This window comes from Nicotiana attenuata, unplaced genomic scaffold (assembly GCF_001879085.1).
Source record: "Nicotiana attenuata strain UT unplaced genomic scaffold, NIATTr2, whole genome shotgun sequence".
NCBI classification, from domain to species: domain Eukaryota; kingdom Viridiplantae; phylum Streptophyta; class Magnoliopsida; order Solanales; family Solanaceae; genus Nicotiana; species Nicotiana attenuata.
In genome coordinates, this window is record NW_017671203.1 from 97,160 (window position 1) to 115,920 (window position 18,761).

Here is an 18,761-nt window from a genome sequence, read left to right on the forward strand (position 1 = left end):
ACATCTAAAAATAATTACCAGCTATTCTGCTAGGAGAAGAGCTAACAACATAAATTTTAATGTCCGTTTCCATTTCCCAGTAGAGTAACTGATGGTTCAGAACATATAAATGAAACTTAAAATTAGCCAAGTTTCATTAATATGTTAAACTTCCAAATTAAATAGGAATTCAAATAGCCATTCTATTAATTAATTTTTTTCCTTATATATATGTAACTCAATGTAATTGTCCAGTATCAGTTTTTTTGGATAGGAAGATTGTTTCAAAATTCCGAGGCCAACTTTATACTTTGCTTTATTAAACTGAGGCATTAGGTAAGTTTGATGGGTTCTTTTTTTTCTTTGTGATTCAACTTATACATGCTGATAGTGCATAGTATTTGTTGCTAGATAGGATTAGCAATGAATATTTTTTTATTTATCGACGTAATTCGTCCGTCACTCACTTTTATTCCCTTTTTTTCTTTTTGGTAGCGAGTGTAATTTTTTTTTACACTATTAGTATTTAGAAGTTAAAATTTTCTTTTCTCTCATTTTTGTTAGCTTTTATTCTTAAATTTTTTTTGGGTGCTTTTGTGTAAAGGACAGAGCCGAATTCCACTAATTACGGAGAAGCAAAATATTACTAGCATGCAGCTAAAAGAGATGAGAGTTGGTTTATTTGGCTTATTAACAACATTATTCTTGGGTTTAGAGAGCCACTCTTGTTCTCATTTCGATGCAATAGTAGCAATAGATGGAAGTGGAGATTTCAAGTCCATAACAGAAGCATTACAAGCAGCTCCTAATAACAGTGAAACAAGATACAACATCAAGATTAAACAGGGAATCTATAATGAATATGTTTTTGTTGATAAACATAAAACTAACATTACATTCATTGGTGATGGAGTGGATCTCACGATTATAACAGGATCTAAAAGCAATGGCACTGGCTTCAAAACTAACGAGACTGCAACTGTAGGTCAGTTGGCTAATAACCTCTCTCATTTTAAAAAGAAATAGTTTTTATACTCTCAATGTATTTTATTCTTATATAGTACTATATAACTTGACTATTTTTGCTGCAGGGGTATTAATCCCACTTTTTATTAGTGGTTACATGCATGTAATTATCTTCTCTGTAATTTGATTCTTTTATACTATTAGTGTATAGGTAGAAACGAATTTATGATTTAAACTTGATGGATTCAACTTTTAACGTTCTTAACATTAATTAAAGTGTTTATATTCAAACTTAATATTCTTTAGAATTTAGTGATTTCTACTAATATATATTTATGTTTTGTCGAAAATACTGGATTTAGTTAAACGTAGAGTATATAAGCTTTCATCTACCTATGTGTGTAGAAGTTAAAATACTATCAGTATAATTTAACATGTTGTAGTAAGTAAATTACCTTATTTCCTGTATGCATTACTAATCTCACTTTATAATGTAAAATTCTTATACACTAAACATCCAGACAATATATAGTAGCAAAGATCTTAGCAACCCTAATACAACAACAACAACAACAATGACGACGACAACAACTCAGTATAATCCCACAAGGAGGGTAGTGTGTACGCAGACCTTATCCCTACCCTGGGGTAGAGAGGCTGTTTCGGATAGACCCTCGGCATCAGGGGCGGATTTAGGGGGGCGCAAGGGGGTTCACCCGAACCCCCTTCGTCGAAAAATTACATTGTATATATAAGGCAAAATCTGTTTTCTACCTCTATATATTAAGTTTTGAACCCCCTTAACACAACACCTTGCTCTTGGGGTGACTCGAACTCACAACATCTTGGTTGGAAGTGGAGGGTGGTCACCCTAATACTGCATACATTAATGTTGTTTTTGAATTATTATGAAGATCATATAAATAATCTTCTTTTTTATTTTCCTATTTATTACCTTTAATTTCTCAAAAAATCGTAAAAATAATATTCTTTTTTTTTTTCAAAAGATGTACATGGCTACGGATTCATTGCACAAGATATCACATTTCAAAACACTGCTGGACCATCTATGCATCAAGCAGTTGCAGTGAGTATTGAAGCTGACCATGTTGCATTCTATAGATGCAAGTTCGATGGTTATCAAGATACACTTTACACAAGAAAAGGTGTCCAATTTTTTAAAAATTGTGATGTCTATGGTACTGTTGACTTCATATTTGGTAATGCAAAAGTCATTCTACAAGATTGCAATATTTATGCAAGAAAACCTGAAGATATTCAACATGAAGTTACAATTACTGCCCAAGGAAGAAAACACAAAAATGAAACTACTGCAATTGTCCTTCAAGGTTGCACAATAAACGTCACACAAGATTTGCGCGAACATGAACCAAAGGTAATATTGAATTGTATTACCATCTCATCAAATGTTGTCCTAACGCCTACATAATTATTTAATAATATTATGTCTCAACAGGTACGAGTCTACCTTGGAAGACCTTGGAAAAATTACTCTCGTACGATCGTCATGTCAAGTTATTTGGATGGGTTCATAGATCCTGAAGGTTGGACTCTATGGAATGGAAAACCCTCAGATATATATTTTGCTGAGTATAATAATAGAGGACCAGGAGCTGACACAAATCGAAGAGTAAACTGGGAAAGAAATATTTCTGATTCTGAAGCTTCTAATTTTACAGTTCGAAACTTTCTTCATGGAGATGAATGGATACCCTCAGCTATCCCATACACACTTGATCTGGTTTAAATTTATAGAGCATTTACTACTCTTTCCATTTAGAGAATAAATATTTAGTTTCTTTACCCAAAAGAAGAAAGATAGAATGGTGCGCACTTTCTCCTTGTGTACTTTATGTTGTTCCACACGAAAATAAAATGCAGAAAATTAATTCCAGAACCCCGATTTGCCACTTGAATTAGTGCAAAAAATCTTAGTTATTTCATAGAAAATTTGCTCAACGAGAAGTGTTGGTAAAGCACTGGATATTTACGAATTTTTGAAGTTATTTCCATAGTTACGTTAACACCTAAAATACCAAAAATTATACAGAAAAAACTTAAAAAGAAAAACGACTCTGCTGGGGATCGAACCCAGAATCTCTGGTTTCGTAGACCAGCGCCTTATCCATTGGGCCACAGAGTCAACTTGTTGGCTTCGCTCCTATTTCGTTTTATGTACTAGAGTTATTATATTCACGTCGGACTAGCTTCCATACACAGGTCATAAAAGAGAATTTTAAAATTATTAAGGCATTTCAAATCCAATACGACCTATGCATGTAACTTTAATTTGTCTATTTTCTTATTAAAAAATTGTCTACTGTAACTAACTAGTAAGTGTGTTTCAAGAATATAGAAAAGATGCATGCCATAGTATAAGTGGTTAATACTATATTGGTAATAAAATCCTATTCACAATTATTTTTTAGTAAGTTTCTTCGCGAAAAGTATATACCTTCACAAATGACTTTAGTCTGTGGCCTATCACATGAGATGTTGGTGTGGCCCAATCTTTTTCTCCAATAAAATGGATGTGAGAATAACTTTTTTTTTTGTTTGTTTGTTTTTGTTGTTATCGTTAAATTTCAAGGAAAACCTTAACTTTTGACATTCATTTAAAAATAAATTTAAGAGAAGGAGTGAATGACCCTAATAATGTTCATATTATTTGTCTTTTATAAAAAATTCAAACCTTTTGAAAAACACATTTAGCAACTTAATTTAATAAGAGTATTTGTTTGAAATACCATTTATCTTATGTTTAAAATGTCTCACTTAAAATATTTCACTAATTGAGCAGTAAGGTTGGATCTAAAAAATTAATAAATGCTTCTTCTTTACTATAAAACTTCAAATATTTTAAAATAAATTTAATTTATAAAAACAACTAATATTTGGGACCGTGACAATATGAATGTTAAAAAGTTCATGAAACTAGTAAATAGGTTGAAGCTCCAATATTACTTTATTTTTGTGACACACTTTCCTTTTTAATTTGTTTCGGAAGAGAATGTTACCTTTATTTATCTAATAATAATTTGTTGTTAGAATATTAGAAGACAAAGGTTGATGGTTATATTGTTGTGATGGTTATATTGCTGGGCCTATTATTGTAATCAGATTTAGCAGTGGCCCATTCTAGTTTGTATTAGTTGTATTTGGGCCACCGGGTCAAGGGTCAAGGCCCACTATTTATGTTTATTACTTTTGATTCTTCTTTTGTACAGACTAACAAATTCATTTTGGACATAATGAGAAAATATCAAATCCTTCCCTCTTCTTCTCGAAGCTTCTCTCAAGTGCAACATCCCATTCCCTAATCTCCATTTCTTCTCTAGATTTGCAACATCTAACATGGTATTAGAGCTTAGATCCTGATAGTTCACTTCGTTTGCTTCCGATCGATGTTAACCACCTCATTTTTCGTCGATTTTTGGATTTTCGTTGCATTTATGCTGGATTAGAGTTTTGTCCGAATTTGCTGGAAGATTTCGGAATATTTTTGCTTATTTCTACTGGATCCTCGTCTTCGATGGAGATATTGACTGGTTTTGACTGCAATTGACCGATTCTTTTCGACTATTTCGAGCTAGGGTTTCTTCGTCAATTTTTGCTGAGCCGCCTGAAGTTTCTTCTTCATTTTCACAAGGCTGTTCTCTTTTCGGCTGCAAAAGAGGGGGGTAAATCAGTTTCCTCTTCATATTTCATAATTTTGTTTGCTATTAGTTGGCTATTGTGTTTTGTTGTCCTGTATTCTCACAATGACGAATGATAATCATGTTATTACGCCTTCCTCTTCATCTACTGCACCTCGTACTGTGTTTTATGAGGATGATTTTACACATTCTTGTCACCCTCTATATGTGCATCCATCAGATGTACTAGGAACTTCTTTGGTTTCTAGTCCGTTTGATGGCACCTGCTATGGCAGCTGGAGGAGAAATATTTTAGTTGCTCTCTCCATTCGTAATAAACTTGATTTTATTAGTGGTTCCTCTACAAAGCCACCTCCTGGGTCTCCTCTGGCACGCCAGTGGCAACGATGTAATGATCTTGTGGTTTCATGGTTGATTAACTCTTTGTCAAAAGAAATATCTCGTAGCGTAGAATATTCTGAGTCTGCCAAGGAAACTTGGTGTGAATTGGAAGAGAGAATTGGTAAGGCTAATGGGGCTAGAGTCTTTGAACTTAAGAAAGAATTAGCTCATATTTCCCAAGGGTCTTTAGACATAGCTTCTTATTTCAACAAAATCAAACAACTCTGGGATGAGATAGCATCTTATAAGGCCAGAGTTTGTACTTGTGGAGGGAAAGCTGCTGAGGATGAAGAGCAGAAGGTTTATCAGTTCCTTATGGGTCTGAATGATACCTATATGCAGACTCACAACAATATTCTCATGATGAAGCCACTTCCATCTGTTGGAAATGTGTACAACATTCTATTATCTGATGAAAAACAGAGACAGGTGTCTTCTGCCTCTCAATTCTCATCTCAATCTGCTTCATTTCATGCTGGGACTTCTAAGCTCTCATTTCCCTCCAAGGTTTCTTTTGAGGGGACCATGAATTCTCTTATCTGCAAATACTGCAGAAAACCTGGTCACTCAATAAATAAATGCTATAAGTTGCATGGATATCCTTCTCATTTCAAGTTTAGCAAAGGACCTCCTCCTCGCAGATCTGCTGCACATGTTGAGCTTGACTCTCCTGGTGCTAATTTTGTGCCTGGTAGTTCTGCTGGTCCAGCTGAGCATGAAGAATCTTCTGCGATACCTGGCCTCACCAAGGATCAATACTCCCAGCTGATGACCTTATTGCAACAATCCCAAATTTCTGTTTCCCCACACTCTCCACCTCTCTTGGCTTCTGCTAACTTTGCTGGTAAGCTCATGACTTATGAGGGTGTTTCTTATGGAGCTTGTATGTTATCTAGTGTGAATGGCATTGTTTGGGTAATAGACTCCGGAGCTAGTGATCATATGACTTCCATTAAAAGTCTACTTTCTAATATAATCACTCTTCCCATTCCTTATCTTGTGTCTCTCCCAAATGGGTACAAAGTTAAAGTCACCAATGTTGGCTCTTTAGCTTTGTTCCCTGATTTAATCCTTCATAATGTTCTTCACATTCCCAGTTTCAAACATAATCTCATATCTGTTCACAAACTTTTAAATCATTGTGATGATGTTGTTTAGTTTACCAAGTCTGCTTGCACATTCCAGGGCCCTTCAGTGAAGAAGCCAGTGGTGCTTGGTAGACTGGACACTGGACTTAACAAGCTATTTCAGCATGTGACTTCACCTATTGACTTTACTCATGTGAACTCTTGCTCTTCAGTTGTTTCTTCTTTTCCTGTTTCCTCTTTACCTGTAATCTCTATTACTGCTGCTGATGCCAATGACAATTCATCTGTAAATACCATGGTTACTTCAAATAAAGTGAATAATTCTGATGTTGTTTGGCATTATAGACTTGGACATATACCATTTTCCAAGATGAAGTTTATTTCTGGGGTTAATTGTGATTTGTCTTCTAAACAGTCTTTCACATGCCCTATTTGCCCAATAGCAAGACAAACTAGGCTTTCTTTTCATGATAGCTCTATTCAGTCCACTCATTCTTTTCAGCTTGTTCACATAGATACTTGGGGTCCTTACTCCACTCCTACTCACTCTGGTGCTAAGTATTTCCTTACTATAGTAGATAACTACACTAGGGCTACCTGGACACACCTATTGGGGGCTAAAAACAATGCTTTTGACCTCTTGAAGGCCTTCATTTCCATGGTTGAAACACAATTTCAAACTACAGTCCAGACTGTAAGGAGTGACAATGCTTTAGAATTAGGTTCTTCTTCTTCTGGGGCCCTTTTCTTTTCTGAAAAAGGTATTATTCATCAAACCTCTTGCCCACACACTCCGCAACAAAATGGTGTGGTAGAGAGAAAACATAGACACTTGCTAGAAACTGCCAGGGCTCTTTTGTCTCAGACTCATCTTCTTATAAAGTTCTGGGGAGATTGTCTCCTTACTGCCACCTATTTGATAAACAGATTCCCTTCTCCCCTTCTTAAAAACAAGAGTCCTTATGAATTACTCTTTGGCAAGGCCCCCACATATTCCCATCTTAGATCTTTTGGTTGCCTGTGCTACTCCACCATGCCTAAAGTCCATAGAGATAAATTTCATCCAAGATCTATCCCATGTGTTTTTCTTGGCTACCCTTTTGCCAAAAAGGGCTACAAACTTTACAATCTCACCACTCACTCTTGTTTTGTCTCCAGAGATGTAATTTTTTATGAACACATTTTTCCCTTTCTTAAACCTTCTCCTTCACCATCCCCTGTCTTGCCTTCTCCTCTCTCTCCTGATCACGTTTCTTATGATTCCACTTTCTCTATACTTACTTCTATTTCTGGTCATTCTTCCCCACCTATCCCTCCTGATCCAACTACTTCTCCATCTCCCTCTATCCCTATACCTTCCTCTTCTATTTTAACTCTAGCTCTTTCCTCTGATGTTTCAGCTTCTACTTTATCCTCTCCTGCTCCTGTTTCTTCTGCTCCATCATCTGATCCTCCTCCTCTTAGAAGGTCTAGTAGACCTCATTCTGTCCCTGCCTATCTTCAAGACTTTGTATGTTCCACCCTTCCTACTTCCCTTTCTGCCCCTGTTTCTTCTAGCGCTGAGTCTCTATCCTTCAATGCAACCACTTCACAACTCCATATTCCTGAGCCTTACACTTACTCACAGGTTGCTGCTGTCCCTGAGTGGCAGGAGGCTATGAGAAAGGAGTTTGAGGCTTTGGAGGCTAATATAACTTGGGATATTGTTGAGTTACCCCCTGGTAAAAAGCCTATAGGCTGTAAATGGGTATACAAAGTAAAATATAAGGCCGATGAGACTCTAGAGAGGTATAAGGCCAGGTTAGTAGTTAGAGGTGATACTCAGGTTGAAGGGGTTGATTTTCATGAAACATTTTCCCCTGTTGTCAAAATGTCTACTGTGAAAACCCTGATTGTTGTGGCTGTCAAACAGCACTGGCCCTTGTTCCAGCTTGATGTTAATAACACTTTCTTACATGGGGATCTTGATGAAGAGGTTTTCATGAAAGTACCTCCTGGTTTGTCTGTTTCTCCCTCTTCTTCTTCTCCTCCTCCTTTGGTGTGTAAACTACTCAAATCCCTCTATGGTTTGAGACAGGCTTCCCGACAATGGTATGCAAAATTGTCTGAAGCTCTTTGCTCTAGAGGATATTCTCATTCTTTGAATGACTACTCCCTATTCATAGGGGTTCTGGTTCTTCCTTGGTTATTTTAGCTGTGTATGTGGATGACATTATTCTCACTGGCACTGATCTGTCTGAGATTTCATCTTTGAAGGGCTTTCTACATGAACAGTTCAGGATTAAGGACCTTGGTTCCCTTAATTATTTTCTGGGTATTGAGGTGCTTTATTGTGATTCTGGTGTTCTTCTTCACCAAAAGAAGTTCATTCATGACTTGTTAGAGTCATTTGACTCTTTTGCTTCTTCAGCTGTTGTCTGTCCTCTTACTATCAATAAGAAACTACAGGCTTCTGTTGGTGATCCTTTGCCCAAGCCTGAAGAATATAGATGCTTAGTGGGCAAGTTGATTTTTTTAACCCACACACGACCTGATATCACTTTTGCCGTACAACACCTTAGCCAGTTCCTGCAAACCCCTCGTATTCCTTATATGCAGGCTACCTTACATCTCTTGCGTTATTTGAAAGGGACTTCTGATTTTGGCTTGTTCTTAAGTCATTCTCCCGACCTTGCTTTGAGAGCCTATTGTGACAGTGATTGGGCTTCTTGTGCTGATAGTCGAAGGTCTGTCACTGGTTTTTGTGTATTTCTGGGTGACTATTTGGTGAGTTGGAAATCTAAGAAACAGCCTGTGGTCTCTCTTTCCTCTGCTGAAGCTGAATATAGGGCCATGAGTAAAGCTGCTACTGAAGTTACTTGGCTATCCAGATTATTGTTTGATTTTGGTCTCCCTTTTTCTTCTCCTGTTTCTTTATACTGTAATAACCAGGCATCATTGCATATTGCTCGCAACCTAGTTTTTCATGAGCAGACCAAACATATAGAGCTGGACTGTCATTTTATCATAAGCAAAATTGGTGATGGGTTGATCAACTTGGCCCATGTTTCTAGTGATGCTCAAGTTGCTGATATACTTACCAAGGCGCTTCCTGGGCTTGCTCATCATTTTCATCTTTGCAAGTTGGAGGTTTTATCACCCTCCAACTTGAGGGGGGCTGTTAGAATATTAGAAGACAAAGGTTGATGGTTATATTGTTGTGATGGTTATATTGCTGGGCCTATTATTGTAATCAGATTTAGCAGTGGCCCATTCTAGTTTGTATTAGTTGTAATTGGGCCACCGGGTCAAGGGTCAAGGCCCAATATTTATGTTTATTACTTTTGATTCTTCTTTTGTACAGACTAACAAATTCATTTTGGACATAATGAGAAAATATCGAATCCTTCCCTCTTCTTCTCGAAGCTTCTCTCAAGTGCAACATCCCATTCCCTAATCTCCATTTCTTCTCTAGATTTGCAACATCTAACATGTTTAAACTTTTTATTTTACCCTTTATGATAATTTATACCCACAAAAATATTTATAGCATATTTTGAAAAGCCTAATTCGCCCGCTTGTAAAGCTCTTGTTGATCAACTGGTGAGAATCATCGAAAAAGAAGATTTAAATCTGCTTATTCCGTACATTAGAGCTATTGGGAATTTGGCTAGGACTTTTTGAGCTACAGAGACGAGGATGATTAGCCCATTAGTAAAGCTGCTCGATGAACGAGAATCAGAGATTTCAAACGAAACAGCCATTGCACTCGCAAAATTTGCGTGCAATGATAACTACCTTCACATGGATCATTGCGAAGCGATCATAAGCATGGGAGGGGAAAAACATTTGATTCAACTTGTTTTCCTTGGTGAAAAAATAGTTCATTCAGATTTCTACATTACTTCTGTTATGTTACATTGCATTGCACGTCCCTGATAGCGATGAGCTAGCTCAATCCGAGGTGCTTTCAGTGCTAGAATGGACGTCGAAGCAGGCATACTTGAACCAAGATGAAAAGGTGGAGACATTGTTGCATGAATCCAAAAGCAGGCTTGAACTCTATCAATCCAGAGGATCAAGGGGATTCCATTGATTGCATCTGTGACTTGATGTGCATAATTTGCATGTTGTTAGATGAGATATTCTGTTTCTTATTTTTAAATGTCTTCCTATTTCCTATGGTCATGGAATGTATATTAAATTAACTTTTTTTCCTGCAAAAATTTTGTTTAAGAAGCCTTCAGGGAATCCCCTCTGCTCTGGTGGAATCCCCAACTCGTTTGGGACTCAGGCGTAGTAGTAGGAGTAGTTGTTGTAAGATGTATTATTGTACGTAGGAGTAGGATACAGAATCTGTTACTCTTGCAATATATAATCATTTTATTCGGCTTTGTGATTTTCCTTTCATTCTGTTTAAGGGTATTCACTCTTTTTTCATAAGAGTTGCTGAAATTCACCATATGAAATTTTAACAAGAAATTTTAAATAATCTTCTCGGCTAAGGAGTATCATACTTTAATGTTTCTGTATTGGTCAAGACTTGTTGAAGCTTACTAAATGTGCAAGTATCTGTACAGGAGTAGAGGCGGAGCCAGAATTTAAAATTTATGGGTTCGGGATTGTAATCCGTTTAAGTTACTGGGTTCTAAATTGATAATTCGTATATATTTAATAGACTTCTTACATAAATACAAGGTTTGGATTAAAGCTACTGGGTTCGCCCGAACCCGTATCCCCCATGCTAGCTCCGCCCATGTACAGGAGATGGGAATAATTTCTTCCTAACTAGTTGTCCATGAGACCAGAAAGGCAACTTCTCTTCGTTTGTCATGGAAAACCTTCCCATCAAGATCATTTCAATAAATATTATATATCGATTACAGTGATGTAAATACATGCTCATTCCAAAAGATGGACTTCCTATACAGGCGTGAATTATCCAGCATTTTAATGATTCCAAGTGAAGTCTATGTCTAAAGATAACTGCCCTGACAAATTTCCTTTTTTTCAATTTCTAACTTCAATTACTCTTTTTCAACTTCAAATCGGGTGTTGTCCAGACGCCTATGAAGATTTGCGAGTGAAAAACCAATATTTCACTTTGAATCTGCCTTCGAACTAATATATCAATATTTTATTTGTGTAATAAACAAGTTATGTGAGAATAAATTGATATTTTATTCCATGGAGTATCAAACATATATAGCTATACATGGAGTCCAAACTATGGAAAGGAATAAAGAGTCTATATAGGGAATCCCTAACTATGGAAAGAAATAAAGAGGAAAATCCTACAGATTAATTATCAATCCCTGTAATTATTCTATCTATGTATAGTACAAGGATTATGACTACGTTTATTCTTTAACACTCCCCATCAAACTGGAGCATAGATATTGATCATGCCCAGCTTGTTGTAAAGATAATCCACTAGAGTTTCATTTAACGCCTTTGTGAATAAATCAGTTGGTTGCTCTCCTGTTTTCACGTAGCCAGTGGAGATCAAGTTTTACTAAATCTTCTTGCGAATAAAATGACAGTCAACTTCAATATGCTTAGCTCTTTCATGATACACCGGATTTGACGCAATATGGAGAGAAGCTTGATTGCCGCACCAGAGTTTTGCTGGTATTGGATGCTCCAACCCAAATTCAATCAAAAGATGATGTATCCACATAATCTCACACGTAGACTGTGACATAGCTTTGTACTCAGATTCTATACTGGATCGAGATGCAACACTACTCAGATTCTGCACTGGATCGAGATACAACACTTTATTTCTTACTCCTCCACGATACCAGGTTCCCTCCAGCAAAGATACAAAAGCCTGTAGTAGATCTTCTACCAATTTTGGATCCAGCCCAGTCAACATCTGCAAACAGTCAATATGGGTATGACCGTGATTGATATATAATATGTCAAGTCCAAGAGCTTCTTTCAAGTAACAAAAATATGTTCCAAAGCTTCCAAATGTTTGACTGTTGGAACGGACATGAACTGGATAACAACACTTACCGCAAAAGCAATATTTGGACGAGTCACATTGAGGTAGTTTAATTTTCCAACTAACCTCATGTATCTCTCTGGATCATCATAAGAATCACCATCATCTTTCATAAGGTGCACATCAAGAACCATTGGAGTACTGCAGTGTTTAGCTGCCAACTTTTCCGTTTCTGCAAGCAAGTCAATAATATACTTTCTCTGAGACAAGAATTTCCTTCTTGCTTCTACTTATTTCTACTCCCAAAAAGTATTTCAATATGCCCAAGTCTTTGTATGAAACTTAGTATGCAGGAAAGACTTGAGAGAAGAGATCCCCGTATAGTCACTTCCTGTGATAACAATATTGTCATATATACAACGAGGAGAATAATGCCAGTTGTTGATTGCCGATAGAAGACCGAGTGATCACATTTACTCATTTTCAGCCCAAACTCCTAAACTACCTCACTGAACTTGCCAAACCAAGCTCGAGGACTCTGCTTCAAGCCATACAAAGAATTCTTCAAATGACAGACTTTCTCATACTCCCCCTGAGCAACAAAGTCGGGTGGTTGCTCTATATACACTTCCTCCTGAAGATCACCATGAAGGAACACATTCTTGATATCCAACTGATGTAAAGGCCAATTTTTGGAAATAGCTAAAGAAATAAATAAGCGGACAGAAGTGAGTTTGGCAACCAGGGAGAAGGTGTCGGAATAATCTACCCCATAAGTTTGAGCATACCCTTTAGCTAGAAGTCTAGCCTTCAGTCTTGCCACATAACCATCTGGATTAACTTTAACCGTGAAGACCTACTTACATCCAGACTGGTTTCTTTCCCTTGGGTAAATCCACCAAATCCCACATGTGGTTATCCTCTAAGGTATGTATTTCCTCTAACATTGCGTCAAACCATCCAGGATGATTCAAAGCCTCCTTCATTGTTTTGGGTACCGAGATGGAGTCTAGAAAAGCAATCATAGATCTAGACGTAGAGAATAAGTGGTCATAGGAAACAAAACTAGCAATAGAATATGTGGATTTGCAAGTACGTATACCTTTGCAAAGAGAAATAGGAAGGTCAAGTTTTTCTATAGGATTAGGCAGAGGAGGATCAGATGACAAAGGAACTATTGTAGGACATGTATCATTCGACTCTCGCCTCCTCGAATAAACTTGAACAATTGGTTGTCTTGCTAACACAGTCGGAACAGGTGCTGAAGGCACGTAGTCAATTGGTGCTCAATAGAAGAACTAGGTAAAGGAGGAACATCATCTGGTTTGTTCTGTCAGAGAACGAGTAACCTTATATACTAGCCACTCATCTTCCTCCCCCTAGCTTGTAGAAATGGGAGGTGCATAGAAGAATGGTATAGTCTCTGAAAATACCACATCAGTTGACACCAAATATTTTCCAAGCTCAGTAGAATAACAGCGAAACCCTTTCTGGAGGCGAGAATAGCCCAAGCAAATACACTTTAACGCCTTGGGATCCAACTTGGTAACAGATGGTCGAACATCTCGAACATAACATGTGCATCCAAATACCTTAGGTTCCACCAGAAATATTGACTTGTTTGGGAAGAGAAAACTGTAAGGCATATCACCACCAAGCACACTAGATGGCATGCGATTAATTAAAAAATAAGTTGTAGAGACTGCATCAGCCCAGAACTGTTTAGGAAACTTTATTTGGAACAAAAGTGCCCGAGTTGTATCAAGTAGATGCCTATTCTTCCTCTCAGCAACTCCATTTTGAGAGGGTGTATCAACACATGCAGACTGATGTAGTATACCATGTTGTCTTGTGTAGGACCGAAATAACTCTGACACGTATTCTTTAGCGTTATCACTCCTCAGAATACGCACTAAAGCATTGAATTAAATTTTAATTTCAGCAAAAAGGTAGAAAAGTGAGTAAACACTTAAGAGCGGCTCTTCATAAAGTAAATCTAAGTCATTCGAGAAAAATCATCTACATAAGTGACAAAATACATATGCACAGTTTTGGAAACAACAGGACATGGTCCCCAAACATCAGAATGGACTAGCTTAAAAGCTGACTCAACTTGCTTATTAACCCTTGGACCTAGTGAGATGCGATGGTGTTTTGCGAATTGACATTATTCACAATCCAATGAAGAAATATTCTGAAACTGAGGATAGAGCTTCTTCAACAAAGGTAGAGAGGGATGTCCTAATCGACAATGTGCTTCAAAAGGAGACACAACACAGGAACATGCAGCAGGTAGTGGCTCCCATTCATCAAGGATGTGGAGATCACCAGACAAATATCCTTTACCAATAACTTGCTTCATTGTAAGATCTAGAAACAGACAATGATTGGGAAAGAACGCGACACAACAATTAAGGTCTCTAGTAATTTTACCAACATAAATCAAATTAAAGTCCAAGTTGGGTGAACTTAATACAAATGACAGGGTAATAGAGGAAGTTGCTTTAACAGTCCCAGATCTAACACTACTACAAGTTGATCCATCAGCTACCGTAGCTGGAGAGGGTGCTTTGTGTGAGCGAAAGCTAGAAAAAATATTTGGATTACTTGTCATGTGATTTATGGCACCTGAATCAATCACCCATTTATTTGAAGAGGTGATAAGACATATTTTATCTGACCCAGCAAAAACAGTAACTGAATAAGATTTCATAATTGATTTATGACATTGAAGGGATTTCATAAACTCATTTGAAACAAAAATTGATGAACTAGGAGCCATAGCCATACTAGTCGTGAGTTATCTATCCAGCAGTATTGACGAAACCAACCAAATTCCAGCAACAACAACAACAACAACAACAACAACAACAACAACAATAATAATAATAATAATAATAATAATAATAATAATAGTTCACAAAATCAGTAAACAAAAGAAACTTCACCAAATCTGACCGCAACCAGAAAATAGAAGCACCACTCTAACCCAAAAAAGAAGAAGTCCAATATACAAAAGTCCCCTCAAAATATAATAGAACTGAAATTTTAAATTTTGAGGCACGTAAACTTGCTCAAAGTAAATTGTGAAAAGAAAGACAAAGTCAAGGTGTAGGCGGACAGAAGTGAGCCACAGATCTCTCCAAATAAACTAAATTACCAGAGTAATACCAAGAATCGTCGGAATCAAGAAGACAAATATGGACTGTCGAACAAGTATTGTTGCTGACAGTCCACGCATCAACATTTGGTGAACACTCGCAAACTTCAAGTAGCACGTGAGATCACGCTCTGACAACGTAGTCGCCGGAGATGTTGTCTCTAGGCCGAAAATCCTCTTCCACCTCCTAATATAGTGGATGTGAGGCAAACCAGTCACTGCCAAGGGTGATCCAAAGTGAAAATCCTTTCTCCTAATACATATAAGGGATTCTATTTTCGAGAAAAGTTTTGAGCCTTAGTGGCTCTGATACCATGTAATAAACAAGGTATGAGAGAATAAATCGATATTCTATTCCATTGAGTAACAAACACATATAGATGTACATGGAGTCCTAACAATGGAAAGGAATAAAGAGGATATATAGGGAATCCCTAACTATGGAAAGAAATAAAGAGGAAAATCCTATAGATTGATTATCAATCCCTATAATTATACTATCTATGTATAGTACAAGGAATATGACTACATTCATTCTTTAACAATTTGAAATTCAAATATGCGACGTTCAGTATTTACAAATACTTATAGTCAAACTAGTATATTTCATGCCCAAACAGTATCTAAATCAGATGTGTGCATCGTTTCAAAACTTTCCTTCTGCGGACCTTAATATTCAGAATTTAGACTATATAGATTTTATGCAACCAACGCATAGAATTGAGAAATTATTTCAGATCCTAGTTATAACATAGAAGATTTAGAAGAAAGAAGGTTCTAAAGCACATTGAAGGAACAAGGTATATTGATAAGTGACATATGTGTGTACGGGTAAAATTGGGGACAATTGATTCCCTACTACAGAGACGAGAGGGAAGCACGATCCAATGCAACTTGAAGCGAAGCCGAAAGGTCCCTCATATCGGAGCTCAAGAGGGATGAACGATGTAACTGGGATCGAGCGCGGCTAAACAACGGATCTAGGCCAAGTACAATTTTGAGACCACGGAAAATTAAACGATTGAGTATTACAAGTAGGGAACCATAATATTCACCCTCAACTGGATATTAAGGCACAATCTCGTCCGATATCATCTGGGCATCAATATTTACCGGGAAAAAAAAGATTTTTACCTTATTTATACTTGTACTGGATTGAAATTCCCCTACTATATAAAGGGAAGAATTTTTCATTCTAAAACACTGTTGACATGCATATCAAAGCAATAAAAGTCATTTTTGTCTTCTAGCTATTATTCAAAGTGTTCTTCAGTTACTCTCTTCTTTAATTTCAACCGAGCCCATATCGAAGGTTCGATTGAGGTTGGATTTCAGTGTTCAACTTAAGACTAGGCTTGATTGTTCCATTACGATTGGTTTGATCGTTCATTCTCCCTTTAATCTAATTATTTGCTATCCTCAGATCATTTATATTGAATTAAATCACGTATCCTTTAAACCGCGTACAAATTTAATTATTACTCATTTTTAAAGGTAAACAGTTTGGCGCCCACCGTGGAGATAAGGATAATAGTGGTGATTTAATATGAATCTCCATAACAAACCCTATTTTACACTTGTTATTTTGAAGTTTTGATTTCAGGTTAACCTAAAGATGTCAAATTCTCAGTAAGGCTCACTTGAACGCTGATGCCGAGTCAGGCCACCACGGCAAAAATAATAACGTGGTACCTAGCAATGAGGTGCCCCTGTTGATCCTAATGGTGTCCCAGTCGTCGACCTGATCGACGCTAACTCACAGGTTACTATCAACATCAATCTGCAACCGACCCTGAAAACAGCATTCGCGGGGCACCCCGGACATCGGCTCGATAGGCCCTCGAAGGGGAAGGTGATGAGGTTAGCTTGCGGTTGATTTTCGAAATGTTGCAAGCTCAGCAAGTAGCAACAGCGCAGTTACAGACCCAGAGTCACATCCCTAATAGGATCGAGCCCGAGCGGATGAGGGAAAATACTTGGAAGGGATGAACAAGTTATCCTGGAACCAGATGAATTCGGGCCCGGGGAAACTTTCGAGGTGATGAAGATGCTCGAAGCATTGACAAAGCGGGTAGAGTCTGGCGAGAAAAATATAGAGGCCAATGACAAGAAGGTGCAAACTTATAACTCCAGGGTCGATCAGATCTCGGGAATACCCCCAATATTGAAGGGGCCAACTTTAAAAAAATCATCATAAGCCTTCCCCCCCTCCCCGAGCGTGGAACCGAAGCCGATCCTGAAGAGGTTTCAAATGCCCGACATTACCAAGTATAATGGGACCACATATCCAAACGAGCATGTAACCTCCTATACATGTGTAACGACCCGACCGGTCGTTTTATGAGTTATCACTTCGTTTTCCCTTTTTCTGCTTCTTTATGCTTTGTTCATCTGTGTTATATGGTATCGGGTTGGTTGGTTCCAGTTTGGAAGGGTTTTGGAAAGGTTTGAGACACTTAGTCTCTTTTGATTAAGCTTAAGTTGGAAAAGTCAATCGGATGTTAACTTATGTGAAGTAGGTCTTGGATGTGAATTCCGATGGTTCGAACATCTTCGTGAGTTTCCGGGTTTTGGGAGTTGTTAAGTTTTTTTGAGATATTGTATTGGTTTATGCCGAGCGGCACCTTATGTGCTTCTATGTTGTTTATCTTCAGTTTTATTAGTTTTTCCGCAATTTGTTAGGCTTACCTAGTGGTAGAGACTAGGTGCCGTCACGACATGTTCATGGAGGGCGAACTTGGGTCGTGAAAACATGCCCAATCAAGGTAAATGACCTGGAAGATGACGAGATCGAGTCGGTTTTGTTGAAAAAATTTGGGGAAACCTTGTCAAAGGGAGCAATTTATCACAACTTGCCTCCGATTTCTATTGATTCATTTGCTATGCTTGCAGATGCTTTAAAAAAGGCCTTTGCCGGTACCATTAAGGTTGAGATGAGGATGTCGGACCTTTTCAAAGTCAAGCAAAGGGATAATGAGATTCTTAGGGAGATCGTATCGAGGTTCCAGATGGAACGAATGGACCTGCCCCTAGTCACGGATGATTGGGCCGCATTTACTCAAGGGCTCAACCCCCAAAGTACCGTGGCTTCTCAACAAATAAAGAAAAACTTGGTGAAGTACCTGACGGTCACCTGGGCCGACGTCCACAATAGGTCTTAATCGAAGATCAGAGTCGAGGACGGCCAACTGGGGCCCCCTCGGGGTCTGTTTACCCCAACAGAACAAATGACAGGTCTAAGAGAATCATCAACCAGGAGCCAAAGCTGGTCCGAGATCGATACCAGCCATACGGTAGATCGGAGGGGAAATGAATTCGGGCGCCACCAGACAAGGAATGTCAAGAGAAATAATCCAGAACCGAGTAGCCGAGGCCTGATGAGCAAAAATGGTTTGGACAGGTTGTACGGGGGTAAGGAACCGCCGAGATTATCAGAATACAATTTCAACGTGGATGCTGTCAGTATAGTGTCAGCTATAGGGCGCATCAAAGAGACTAAGTGGCCTAGACCACTGCAGTCCGATGCCGCCTAGAGGGATCATAGCTTGGTATGTAGATACCACGGTACTCGCGGTCGTAGG

The 18,761-nt window shown here is 38.0% G+C and overlaps 2 protein-coding genes and 1 non-coding gene across 4 annotated transcripts; 1 reads left to right on the forward strand and 2 right to left on the reverse strand.

The window, feature by feature from the left end:
• Positions 1 to 207: 207 nt before the first annotated feature.
• On the forward strand, positions 208 to 2,863 carry LOC109206672 (pectinesterase-like). Of its 2 annotated transcripts, none has more exons than XM_019369519.1 (4): positions 208 to 315; positions 584 to 964; positions 1,953 to 2,341; positions 2,423 to 2,863. In XM_019369519.1, exons 2-4 carry the CDS (start codon positions 631 to 633, stop codon positions 2,711 to 2,713), a joined length of 1,014 nt encoding a protein of 337 aa, XP_019225064.1. In that variant the 5' UTR covers positions 208 to 315; positions 584 to 630; the 3' UTR covers positions 2,714 to 2,863. The 2 variants fall into 2 exon arrangements, with proteins under 2 accessions (XP_019225064.1, XP_019225065.1); XM_019369520.1 differs by having other exon boundaries at positions 210 to 315; positions 589 to 964.
• A 173-nt stretch (positions 2,864 to 3,036) lies between these two features.
• Positions 3,037 to 3,109, reverse strand: TRNAR-ACG. The gene has a single exon. It is a non-coding gene; the product is annotated as a tRNA-Arg (tRNA).
• An 8,476-nt stretch (positions 3,110 to 11,585) lies between these two features.
• On the reverse strand, positions 11,586 to 14,802 carry LOC109206664. The gene is made up of 6 exons (XM_019369511.1): positions 14,196 to 14,802; positions 13,454 to 13,932; positions 13,266 to 13,350; positions 12,540 to 12,722; positions 12,092 to 12,252; positions 11,586 to 11,948 (listed from the first exon to the last, which is right to left on the reverse strand). Exons 1-6 carry the CDS (start codon positions 14,800 to 14,802, stop codon positions 11,586 to 11,588), a joined length of 1,878 nt encoding a protein of 625 aa, XP_019225056.1.
• Between the last annotated feature and the right edge of the window lie 3,959 nt (positions 14,803 to 18,761).

Excerpts from the sequence above, each read along its gene's own strand:
- LOC109206672 (XM_019369519.1), top strand. The coding sequence starts at position 631 with ATGCAGCTAAAAGAGATGAGAGTTGGTTTATTTGGCTTATTAACAACA. Across the intron at positions 965-1,952 it reads TAACGAGACTGCAACTGTAG|ATGTACATGGCTACGGATTC; the intron begins GTCAGTTGGCTA and ends TTTTTTCAAAAG. Across the intron at positions 2,342-2,422 it reads TGCGCGAACATGAACCAAAG|GTACGAGTCTACCTTGGAAG; the intron begins GTAATATTGAAT and ends ATGTCTCAACAG.
- LOC109206664 (XM_019369511.1), bottom strand. The coding sequence starts at position 14,802 with ATGGCTCCTAGTTCATCAATTTTTGTTTCAAATGAGTTTATGAAATCC. Across the intron at positions 13,933-14,195 it reads GAATATTTCTTCATTGGATT|TGCGTATTCTGAGGAGTGAT; the intron begins GTGAATAATGTC and ends TCAATGCTTTAG. Across the intron at positions 12,253-12,539 it reads GAGTCCTCGAGCTTGGTTTG|AAACGGAAAAGTTGGCAGCT; the intron begins GCAAGTTCAGTG and ends ACTTGCTTGCAG.